Below are 12,309 nucleotides of genomic sequence, written 5' to 3' on the forward strand. Positions count from 1 at the left end.
CATTTGGCATTTCAGACACTCTACGGTTCTCTTCTTCCAGATAATCCCCCTCAAAATCCTTTGCCAAAAACAATGGTACTACAGGACACATTGAAACACAAAACATATCAGTGTCTTAGCTATCATCTTGTCAAAGACACTGATGATTGAATGGTAGACTTCAAAACCTTAAACCGTAAGTTTGTATAGCACACATGGAAGTTTCATGATGCAAAAGGGAGATGATATGTCACCTAAAAAACACGATGAGGAGGTTATTTAGCTGTGCTAGCCTAAACAAATCTCACCATATATAATTCAAAGAAATTATAGGGATAGAACCGATAAGACATCAGAAAGAAAGTAATTCTTGCCTTAAGCCTTGAACTGGCTTTTTTTCAGCACTATTATACACTGTTAAACACCATCCAATTTTCGTCTCAAGAATGCCTGCATTTCAAGAGTGACTCGTATATATGACTAAGAATATTTTGGAATTCTTTGGATTCCAAAGAAAGAGATGTCCTATAAATACAATTTATTGAAAGTGCTTCCTGCCCAAGTAGAAGCCTTACTCATCACTGGAACACAGACAATTCTATACTGTTGTGGTAGGTTTGTGCTTTGGTGCACAGGGAGGCTGAATCATGCTTAAGCACATGAGTACAATGGAAATTCAAGGAAATTCAATGGCTTGCTCAAATCAAATACAAGGAGGTGGCAGTACAAGCAAGAAAAAAAAGGAAAAGCATTTTCCCATTAACACTTGTGAATCTTATTTGGTGGTATGAAACAGGGTACTGACTACATGAACAGAGATGACAAACACAAACAGGATGCAATGTCACCCCTTTGTAGCAGTACTGGTGCATCTAGCCAAGACAGTGCTGCCTGCTGACCTACATCTCATATTCTACCATTCTCAAGGCTTCCTTCCTCTACATATTGTTTGATTCGGTGCTGAGATCAAACTGACAGTTCTGAGAAAACAGCTGCCCCCTTGTAATCTCTGCCTCTGAAAGCAAAGCCGCAACAAAAGACAAGCATTAGCATAAATTTCTCACATGACCTCTGAAAGACAAGATTCATATGTGGAAATGGAATGACATTTCCTTAAGCATGCATGTTCTCATCATGGATGTAGTTCCTCTGCTCTTCATGATGAAATATGGAGATGTCCAGCAAATCAACATACAGCACAACTATTCAGACAAAAAGCCTGCAACTGTTTACTAAAAACATCTTTAAACATCATGAGGCAGCAAGGACTACTTGGGCCTTCTGCCCTTAAAAACATTAAGACTTCAACCAAGGTCATTCCAGATAGAAACACACTAGGGAGAGATATATAAGGACCGAACATTCTTAGAGTTTTTCTTTCCTTAGAGAATGGGAGAGAGGTGTGACTTTAACTGGCAACTGTAAGAACAGGTACCAGCAGGCAGCAACAAAGATCTGAGAGGAAGCCTTGGGGATTGTTATGATTGAAAAACTAAGAAAAAACCCAACAACAAATGTAACAGCTTTACGTTGACCAAATTCTCAGGTTTTTTACTAATTCTAGCTATGATGGGAAAAAGAATGCATTCCTTTTCAGCAGTTTCCTTGGTACTGAACAGAGACCATTTGGGAAGCTAGCACAGGCGCAGCTTTCCAAGATCAAGTTTTTCCAAATGCAGAATGAGGACCACCACTGACCTTACCACCCATATTTTTTAGGTCTCTTTCCAATTTTGAGTTCTGTTTGAAGGACTTTAGAAGAGAAGTGGAATTTGCATTCTGGACAGTGAACCAATCTCCACAATCAGGCAGCAGCTGTGCTGGTACCACATTGGCACACAGATGAGGCAAGTGCCATGTTATGTGTTTTGGGAGTGGCACCAGTGTTACACAACCTCAGCAATAACACACTAAATCAAAAAGCTACACTGGGTACAGGAGAAGGAAACACCACAGCTCTAGTAATGGGGCATAATCTTCTGGGAAAGCATCAGGGCTCTGCTCCTGAGCCACATACAGAGCAACAGGATAGTCTAATTGAGAGGTCCTCTGAAGGAGGAAGGCTAGTAGAGATCACATGCCAACTAAATAGCCAATTGATTAAGATAATTTTAAATAGAAGAATTATGAAAAATCACTAATACTCAAGAAGAGCTTTCAGTGCATCAAGGTTAAATAAAGTAAGTGTTTTCAAAAATCTCAAATGCAATTTTTTTCCTTAAACTTTATAAACAACATTATAGAAAAAGTGAGCTTCATATGGCATGCTGACCCAGCCACAAATGGACAAAGACACAAGTTTTGCTACACCGGGTGCATTTCCACAAGGAACAATGTTTTTAGTAGACACTATTAAGAAAAAGAGGGAAAAATAGAGAAAATCAGCCTACAACAATGTGGTACCTACCACTGCTGTGAGATGGGAGTTAACATGGGGTGAGCTGTGAGAGGACACAAAATTCTCACAAACCAGAGTATTACTGTGTGAGCATGGGAGGAGGGCTGGGGCACAAAAGCTCCCAAGCAACCAGAACACTGAGACACAAGCAAGGGACCAGATCTAATTGGATGGTCAATTTGGCACTCAAAGATATCTCTAAGATGACATTTTCAGTCCTAAGAAGGGAGAGTTTTAACAAGTGGCAGGGCTTTCTCATGACATAACCTGTAATCGTGACACAGTAGGGAAAGATGATCAAGGAGTCATTTCACCTTGTGAAATTTTTGAAGGATCATTCTGGGACATAGATCTTGTCTTAGCAAACATACATACCAACTTTACAGAAAAAAACTATCTTCCTCTAGTGACTGATAGCCAACACAGCAGACTGGTATTGAATGATTCTAGACATAATGGTGATTGTCATTTAACCCAGACAGCAAAACCTTGGAGTTTTGGATGGTAAGTATCCCAAGTGCTTTGGGAATTGAAGCCATATGCATTTTAACGAGTCAGTGATGCTGATGTCAATATTCTTTTAACTAATGGGCTTACAGGAAGAGCAAATTATTTCAAGAGGCTTCAAGAAATCACTACTATTTACATGCTTCAAAAAGTAACTCATCCCACTTAGTTCTAAACTGCATGGAAAAGAGAAACTACTGAAGATAAATGTTTTCCAGGCAGAAGAGGCAATGTCTCCAGTGCTTTAACTGGAAGCCCACCTCACCAAAAATTAACTCCTTTTTCGGTCCAATCTTTACTCTTTACCCTTCAGCTCCTTCTACCTTCCATTTCCCCAGTCTCTACTTCAAAATACTTCTGTGAATTCCAAGAAAGGGTGCTCTGAAGCACAAATGAACAGAACACTCAGGACATCTTCCAAAGTATTTTAAGACTATTGTGATACTAAAAAAACCACTCTGAGATAACTACTAGTAAGTAGTAGTCCATCCCAGTACCATCCTTTCCCACTACTGAAGGCACCAACTCATAAGGGGAGAAGCATATAAGAAAAGAGCTGCTAAGCCATTCAGGGAAACTAGCAATTCTTAAGCTGCATTTGGGGGACATAAGGCTAGTGATGGATACTGCAATGGAAGCAAACTAATAAAAATGGACAGTAAGATAAGCAAGGAGAGGCACAGACTGCAGTCATGAAGCAAGAAGTGAGTGCTGGAGGGTGGAACCTCTCTGAAATCAATTATACCTTCACATCCACGCTCAATCTGCCCGCTGCGGTGCAGAGCATCGTTGATAAGGTCAGGCAGACGCCCATTCAAGTCCACAGATGCCAGGCAGCCCTGAAATCCATCACGTGAGGCCACAAGCTTTGGGAGGTTGCTATACATGCCTTGAGCTAAGCCAGCAATGTAGAGATCACCTAGAGGAAAGAGGAGTAAACATACAAGAAGAAGAAAGTTAGAGTCATTTTAGAGCCTTTTAGAGTCATTTTTCTTGCCCCTAATTGTGAATAAAGCAAAGTGATCACATGTTCAGAAACAGCTGAAAACAGAGCAACATATTGTGCAAGAAGTCATTTCTGCTCCCTTTACTACAAAAAACCAAAGCAAACCTTATAACAAAACAACCAACCAAAACAGAAACATAACTGAAAAACACAAAAAACCCCGAACAAAAAGAAACCAAAACCAAAAATCCCCCGAAAAACAAGCAAGCAAACAAAAACTCCTCACAAAACCCCTAAATAATCCCAGTTGTAATTGCTCCCTAGCTAGGAAGAACCACAAAATGACAATTTCTGACAAAGCAAAATATGACAAACTGTTCTGCTACAAGAAATTGTCAATCAAAAAAGAGATAAATGAATTTGAAAGCCAAAATGTGGGAAGTCCAGATTTGCTGTTCTGTAATGCATGGTTACTGTGAGCTTTCTCTAGTTGACTAGTTAAGCCCAGGAAGAATAAAGGGGGAAACTGTCAGTCTTGTAGAGTTTACCTTTAAGATCCAGATTTTTGGCACCATTGATAACCTGAGTGACCACCTTAGTGTCCACTTTTAGGCTGTGTGTGTTACTGTTATCTCTGGTAATGACGACATTGTGCCACTGGTTGTCATTAAGAGGACGATCACTGTTGCCTTTGATAACATTAGGTCCATTTCCAAGGTCAAACACATAGTGTATATACCTGTAAACACAGTGAGAACTAGTTAAAGTCTTGGAAGATCTCCAGCATTACTGACCCTTATTCTAGCCAGAGCTAATAAATTAACTTTACAAAGTCATGAAGGGAAATATCTCTGGGTTAGACACTTCTAATAAGCCAAAATATTAGCCACTTCTTTGAAAGAATAAAGTTGTTTCCTCCAAATTGTAAGGATTAGTATTTTCAGTTGAAAACATTTAGAGTAATCACATTCTAACCGTAAAGCATTCCTCTTTTTCACAAAGTTCTCACAGATCCATAAAAACATTCTCTGTACATATAATTATTTTTAAAAATTGGTAATATTGATAAATGTATTGGGGAGCAACACCAGATATGCTTCTTTGGGGCATATATTCACCAGGTTTATTCTGAGTTTTGAGTAACTCCCACAAGAAGTTAATTGGGAAACTCACTTAAAATATTGTACTAAAATTCACATGAGAATCTAAGCTTATTCAAACAGCTGGAAAACAATTAGCAACACTTTCGGCAAAAAATAAAGACCCTAACGAAGACTGAAGTCATGGGAGCATTACTCTGAATTATTTATATAGTTCAAACACAGAAATCCACCTGAGGATAGAAAAGAAGTATTCTACTTGGAAAAGGAAAAAGAAAAAAGACAACAAAATTAAACTCTCAACAGAGCACCAGGAGATCGTGACTGTTGCTTTTTTTATTACTCAATGTCCCACTTACAGAAGTATGTGCAAAGCTAAAAACGACAACAGACTGAACTGAAATAAATAGGACTAGTAAACTGTGGAAAACATGTCTACCATGACTAAATCATAAGAGATCAAAATTTGTTAAGCTAACAAAGGATTTTTAAATAAGCTATTGGTCTTTTGAAAAGAATATAGCAGCTCAAAAGCAAGCTGAGTTTGCTTTTAGTCAAGCATCAGCAGCAGAAGTACAAATTCAGCAGCCCGTATGTTTTTTATTTTCCTTCACCGAAGATGGCAGAAAAAACAAGTATTACAGGAGGGGAAAAAAAGAAGGGGCAGAGGGAGCAGGGAAGAAGAGAGATACAGAGCACTCAGCACATTTCTTCCTCCTCTGTGCTAATCTGCAAAGTTGACAGGACAAAACATTAACTATGTCCAAACAACTTAAAATACCAATGTTGGACACTGTAAAAATGTCCTTCCCACAGCCACAGGAGGAAGTCAGTGATAAAATCAGGAGTCCTAAGCTTCAGTGTTTATGTTTAAATGCTTTGTTTTTGTCTTACAGCTCAGCAAACAGAGAAAACATGAGTATAACGTGAATTTTTCTTCATGCAAGCATCTTCAGCTCACCTATAAATAAGTCTATCTATAAATAAGCTAGTAGAAAATAACAGGAAGTCACTTACCCCTTGACTAGTTCAACTGCAATAAAGTCATTGCCATCACCACTGTTAAAGAGGATGAAACCATCAGCTGAGGTGGTCTTGAACTGAAAGAAGAGGTGCATGGATGTATAAGCCTGCAAGGTGGCCAAGCTCAAGTAGCTGCTCTTAGTCTTGAATGTCACGGGGTCAGCTATAATGTTGCGGAGACCAAAGCGTGCCTTCAGCTCACAATAGTCAATGTCACCATTCTTGCAGAGGTCAATGTAGAGCATCCCGTTGAACATGAGGCTCTGGAGATGGCCGATGAAGCTGGAGGGGATGACAGAGATGTACCGTTTCTCTGTCATGATCCCTGTCTCAATGTTGTGGAACTCCAAGCGGGTATGATCACCAACCATTGTGCCTGAAGGACAGGAACAAGGAGGAACATTAGGGATCAGCAACATGTTATATGGGGCCCTTCAAGCTCTTGTTTCCAGACTAATAGCAGAACTAAATCCTATCTGATCGCTGTTCAGTAGCTTGCATAAGAAAGAACATGTAGAATCTCAATGAAGAGGCTTGGTGGAGATGCATGAGTCTAGCAGTTGCCAAGACCTGGAAGAAAAGACAGGCTGCAAAAGGACTATGGGCAGCAAGCTCTGTACTTTTCCCTATGCTTCACAGACCTTCCTGTTTTTGAAGAAGACCAGGTGCCTCCCTTAAAGACTACAGTGATCTATTTGATCCAGCAGACCATCTGCCAAAAAACTCAGACACTTCTGAAACAACTTTTCCAAGTGCGCTTCCTGAAAACATTTGATAAACGTAGATTAATATAAATAGAGCAGTGAGAGAAGTGAGAACAGTCATAAAAATATTGCTGATATTTATACCATTGTTCTCTCCTGGTGCCTGATATTAGTCCTCTTCTTTTAAGAGCACGGCAGGAGGGAAACACAAAAATGCCACAGGTAAAAAGCCCTCCATGTATTTAAACCTACCACCTGGGCTATTTACCACATCATGACAGATTTTAACCTCTCAAAATATCCAAGCTAGTCAGTATACCAAATACTACTGCCAGACTACTCCTACAGCATATTTAAATGTTTCACTAAGTGTGCTAGGCACCAGTGCAGACACAGAACCCGTGCAGGCAAATGAAATAAAACATCACGCTGTAAAGACAAGTTGGGCAACATCAGAACGAAAAACCTTTCATCCTTATTTTAGCCCTCCACAGTTCTTCATTAAGGTAGTTTTAACTATTTGGTCACATATGCAACTATCTTTTCTACATGGGCCTTGGTCCATTTAGTAAACAACAGGAATGAATTAAATACTGATAATTTACTTGTTTTCCTACCATTCACTGTACAACCACTATTCAAATTTTGCTACACACAGGCCATTATTTTTTCTCTCATGACATTTTCTGCAGTTCTGCACTGGGTTTACGCAGTGTGGTGCTGGCTGTGGGGTGGCTGCAGGGCAGCCTTTGTGAGGAGAGGCTGGGCCTATCCTGGGCCTGATATATCCTGTTCCAAATGGCTCCAACCAACCTACCATAGGGCATGGCTGAGCCCCTTGGCCAAGATAGTGGTGCCTGGGGGAAAAGATGTGTAAGAAAGGACGTAATACTTCCCACAAGTAAGAAATAAAGGGGAAAAAACCCAACTAGACCCCTGTGAACACCAATGACCGAAAAGAGGGAGGGCGCATTCCAGGCGCCAGAGTGGAAATTCTCCAGCATCCATAGAGAAGACCATAGTGGTGCAGACAACCACACTGCAACTCATGGAGGACTCCTGTGCTAGAGCAGGTGGATATTTCCCGAAGGAACTTCAGCCACTGGAGAGAATACACCAGAGCAGGTTTTCCTGAAAGCCTATGGAGACCACCCATGCTGGAGCACTTCATGAAGGACTGTCTTCCATGGGTAGGACCCACACTGGAGCAGGTGAAAAGCGTGAGGAGGAAGGAGCATCAGAGAGAAGCTGTTACAGGCTAATCATGGGCACCATTCTCCAACACCCTGCTCTGCCTATTGGGGGCAGGTGGGATGGTGAGAAGAAGCAAACCCAATAAAAGAGAGCGTGGCAGACACTGTTTTGCTCTTTGTCTTTGTTTCTCACCATTTAACTCTATTTTTAATAGGAAACAAATTAAACAAATTTTCTCTGAGTCAAGTGTGTTTTGTCCATCATCATAATTACTGCACAAGGGAAGTCTTCCCTTTAAGAAGGTTTTCCAAAGCAAACAGCCACATTACATGTTGGTCCCTCTCATAACATTTTAACATGCTGGTGAAATTCACCAGGTTTAAAAACCAGAAGGAACAAAGATACTGAAATTCACACTAATTTTGTGAAATTTGAGAACTGTATAAAGACCTGAATAAATGTTTCCAGTGTGCCACAGACAATGTTTGGCAACAGTACCTTACTTGACTGCATCTGCTGGTTAGCAAGAACATACACACACCTCTTGACCAGTCACTGCAAAAGATATTTATCAGTTATTGGGATTATACCTGCAAATCATAACAAACACCACAGCTGAACCCAGGACAAACTCCTCCAGTTCTCCTAAGTAATATCAACTGAGACTTTTAGGATTTCTCATATTCTGTGCTATCTCCTGCAATCTCCTAGCATTTCTCACCTAAAGAGCTTCCAGGCATTAAAAGGAAAAAAAAAAAATCAACCACCAATCAACAAAAAAACAGTAGTCCTTTCAAGACTTCTCCTACTAATTGTAGTTTTCTTTTTTCTTTTTTTCCTTTTTTTTTTTTTGTTGGGCATAGAATGAAATTTGAACATATCTATAAAGACACTTGGATGATAGATCCTGGCTTGTAGGGTACAGAGTGTCAGATTAAATGAACTGATGGTCATTTTCTTGCTTAGAGCCTCTGGAAACACTAAAATATTCCCAGCTTACCTGTCATGATCATGTACAAACTGCAATTTTTCAAGTTTTATCAAAAGACAGCAAACAAGCACTGTTGTTATTAGAAAAAATGTTTTCAACTATCTTCTTCAAATATGGAGGGAAAATATTACACTAACCATTTCATCTTTTTCACTAATTCTAAATTTTAGCAGTGGATCTAAATTTAAAGGCAATTGTACAAGGACCATGGAAAACTTGAATCCAAGCAGACACAGCTGATTGAACTTAGAAACAGCTGAACGTAGTCACAAATTTCTGAGTCTTTAGAAATTCAAGTGTTAGGACCAATGCAAATGTTTTTAAATCCTGGAACAGTTCTTTACCAGATATAATATTATTTTAGTTTGAAAAATGCCATTTTCCAGAAATTGAAATAATACATGGGAAAATTTGTTTAGACAAACTTTCTCACTTGACTATTGTGATTTTTAGAGTCTTAAGAGTTTCAGTTTCAGGGTTATCAGATGAAAATTTATGATTTTTCCAAACCAGAAGTATATTTTCTTAAAATTAGAAAAGTCAGTTTAAAAAAAAATCCTGCTTCTTTACTTCAAATGATTAGAAAAATAAAATTAAGAGATGTCAACGCTCAAAGGCAAAAGAACTCCTCCTTTGCCCTTCTATTCTTAAAAAAAATAGAGAGCAGTTGTGGCCTGAGCAGGAAAGAAAAGCCTGGACTGGGAAATCTGGAGTACACTGGAGCAGGGAACCCAAATATAAGGGGCACTAAAAATGGAGTGAGGGAGTTTGGAGGAAGTAAGCCAAGAATCTAAGAAAAGGTGAAAAATGAGAAAACTAGGGCTGGCTTAAGAAAAAAGAAATAGTGTTAAAAGCAGAAGCAGTTAGAAGCAAGTTAGAAGAAGTTCAGTGAAAAGCTGAAAAGGACATGGCAATACAAGATCAGAATCAGGACAGAGGTGTCATTTCCTAGGAAATCATGGAGTGCAATCCAGTATTTTCTGATCTCATTAGCTATCAGCCCCACTTGCAGAGTTCACCTCTAGCTCCCACACTGTGCTCTGCAGAGTACCTACTGTACCTACTACAGCTATCAGAAGCTCCCTAGTTCAAGTGGTAGCAGAAAGAAAAAATTCCAACCTCTACTGTGGTATTTGGGTGCTAGCAAGATGTCATAGGAAGGAATACATCTGCTATATTTGTGTCCCATTTATTTATCACTGATGTTCTGATGTCTGTTCTGAGGTGGGGAGGAATGTGGGACAAAGGTTTTGTGATTAAACAGCAAAATGCTGTCCAAAAGAATTGGATTCTGTCTCTCCCTTAGATGTCCTACAGGAAACCAAGTCAGACACTTTATTACAAATTTTTCATCTGTGGTCATTAATTGTCTACATCTAATTCTCCAAGCACCATGTTAGGCTAACAAGATGTAATTTACAGACATGCCGAATCTTTCTGATGCAAATGACTAAAAATGCATGCCAAACTGACACCAAATACATCCAGCTTTAATCTGATGCCTTGTTTCCAAACCTGCAAAAGGGGAAGAAGATGCCCACTCACTTCACATAACACAGACATGGGAATAAATCCAGTTAAAGCTTCTTAGTTCTCTATAAACATATTGATGAATAGCACACAGAACACACACACAAAAATAAAAATTTAAAAAAAAAATTAAAATGCAGTTCTAAATTTAGAGCAAAACTTCACTGGTGTGCATTGTTCCAAACAAGCAATAAGAAGACGGAAATCAAATAGGCTGTTTATTTTTACTGGGGGCCTAATTTAGACTTCTGATATATGCCTAAGACAGCAAGAATCCTGTGGAAAAATCTATGTGACCACATCACTGAAGATTGTTATCATCTACCCAAGGAAGTGGGATGCAGATTGCACAGAAAATCTTAACTCTGGCTTTTCTGACTTTTGACTTTGCCGTGATGGCATTCTTTTAACAGATATTTTTAGCTGTAATGCATCTTTAATTATGTAATTCATATACATGTACATATGCATATCCAATTTTAGTAGAAGATTGTATCCTTATTATTTATAAACTCAGTTTCATGAAAAAGAGACTTCAAAAACAGATGGCTTTGGGGGATTCATTCGGTAATGCAGAGAGTGCCACCTCGTGGTGTTTCCTAAAAAAGCATATCCAGAATTGGTCTCAAATTTTGAAGGAATTGGGATGAAGTGCTGGCCGGTATGTGACACTAACTCAGAAAGTTTCCTCTTAAATAAAAATAAATTTTTCCTATAAGCTAATTTTGACCAAGTTACAACAAGCTGACTTCCAACAAGGAGAGGGAATGATTTTTCTTGCACATGCTTCTTGTTCTCTCTTGCAAAATCAGAGCCTATACAGCACAGCAAATATTTACTTCAGAGGGAAAACATCTCAAGCCATCCTCCTGTAAATCCACTTCTTTGGGCTTATTTCAGATTTTTGACTCCTGGCTTTCCAAATAATTAAATTACCACAATATTTAAAACTAATCACATTTACACAGAAGAAAAAATTTGTTGCAGGGATTGGATATAGTGTTCTGGCACTGCGTATGGCAGCCATTCCTTCTAGATGCATTTTGAGTAGAAGCTACTCAGAAAAGAGGATTTCAGCTTTTGGCAAAACAGCACAAGTGACAACTAACAAACATACCAGCATCAGTTTTGAATCCTAGGTTCCTGTTCTTTTTGACTCTTTTATCAGCCTACAGACTGCCGATGTTTTCCTCAGAAACTCAGTTCCTAAAATTATATACAACTATGAGAATTTTAGACCTTCAAAAGAAAAGAAAGACAGATTTCTGGCTTTTGCAGTCATGGAGAAATGGACCAGAAAAAGATAATCTCTAAAATTTTACAACTAAAAAAGGATCAATCTAAAGTATCTGATCATTTCAATGCAAATCTCAACCTGGGACACGCCAGCTTTCCTGACTGACTGATCTTTTCTTTCTGCCCTTCAACTACATTTCTGTGCTCTGAACCATGACCACAAGAACTGGGGAAGAAGAAAAAAAGAAAAAAAAAAGGAAAATAACCAAGAAAACCCAAACTACAAAAAAAAAGAAAATAAAGAAGAAACAACGAAAACCCACAATGAACAGCAGAGACATAAATCCATGCTCTGTAACGCATGTACTGAATGCAGGTTTATTATCAAGGAAAAGTTTGTGCAGAGGAAAGGTTTAGAGAGCCTTGGCTTTGATTTCACAGCATTGGAAATCATCACACACACAACTCAGGAATGGAGGGTACCCAGTCTACTCCAGAAAGATCCTAAACCAAGAGAAAGTGCTGCTGAACACCTCTGCGGTCTGAGATATGTGCAAGCTTATCTGTCCTCTAAACCCGTATCTCATGTTGTTATAGTTGTCATGGAAGTTTCTGGTCCTGGCTAAGAACAGTCTCTCAGACCTGAACATTCATTATCAACACAGTAACACTAAATAATATAGGAGTTGTAATAGAAGGAG

General features: G+C 39.0%; 1 protein-coding gene across 14 annotated transcripts in view; it reads right to left on the minus strand.

Annotated features, from left to right (window-relative positions):
- Positions 1 to 12,309, minus strand: part of NRXN3 (neurexin 3) — a 982,570-nt gene that overhangs the window by 540,444 nt on the left and 429,817 nt on the right. For all 14 annotated transcript variants that reach the window (XR_014852509.1, XR_014852510.1, XM_085061643.1 and 11 more), the window contains 3 exons: positions 5,948 to 6,329; positions 4,379 to 4,569; positions 3,630 to 3,803 (listed from right to left, as the gene is read on the minus strand). Coding sequence is in view for 12 of the 14 variants with exons in the window: in XM_085061643.1 (XP_084917769.1) it covers positions 3,630 to 3,803; positions 4,379 to 4,569; positions 5,948 to 6,329 (747 nt within the window). In the remaining 2 variants the exon portion in view is untranslated. The remainder of the gene's footprint in view (positions 1 to 3,629; positions 3,804 to 4,378; positions 4,570 to 5,947; positions 6,330 to 12,309) is intronic.

The sequence above is a fragment of the Lichenostomus cassidix genome, chromosome 5 (genome assembly GCF_008360975.1).
Source record: "Lichenostomus cassidix isolate B80296 chromosome 5, HeHo_3.0, whole genome shotgun sequence".
Lineage (NCBI taxonomy): Eukaryota > Metazoa > Chordata > Aves > Passeriformes > Meliphagidae > Lichenostomus > Lichenostomus cassidix.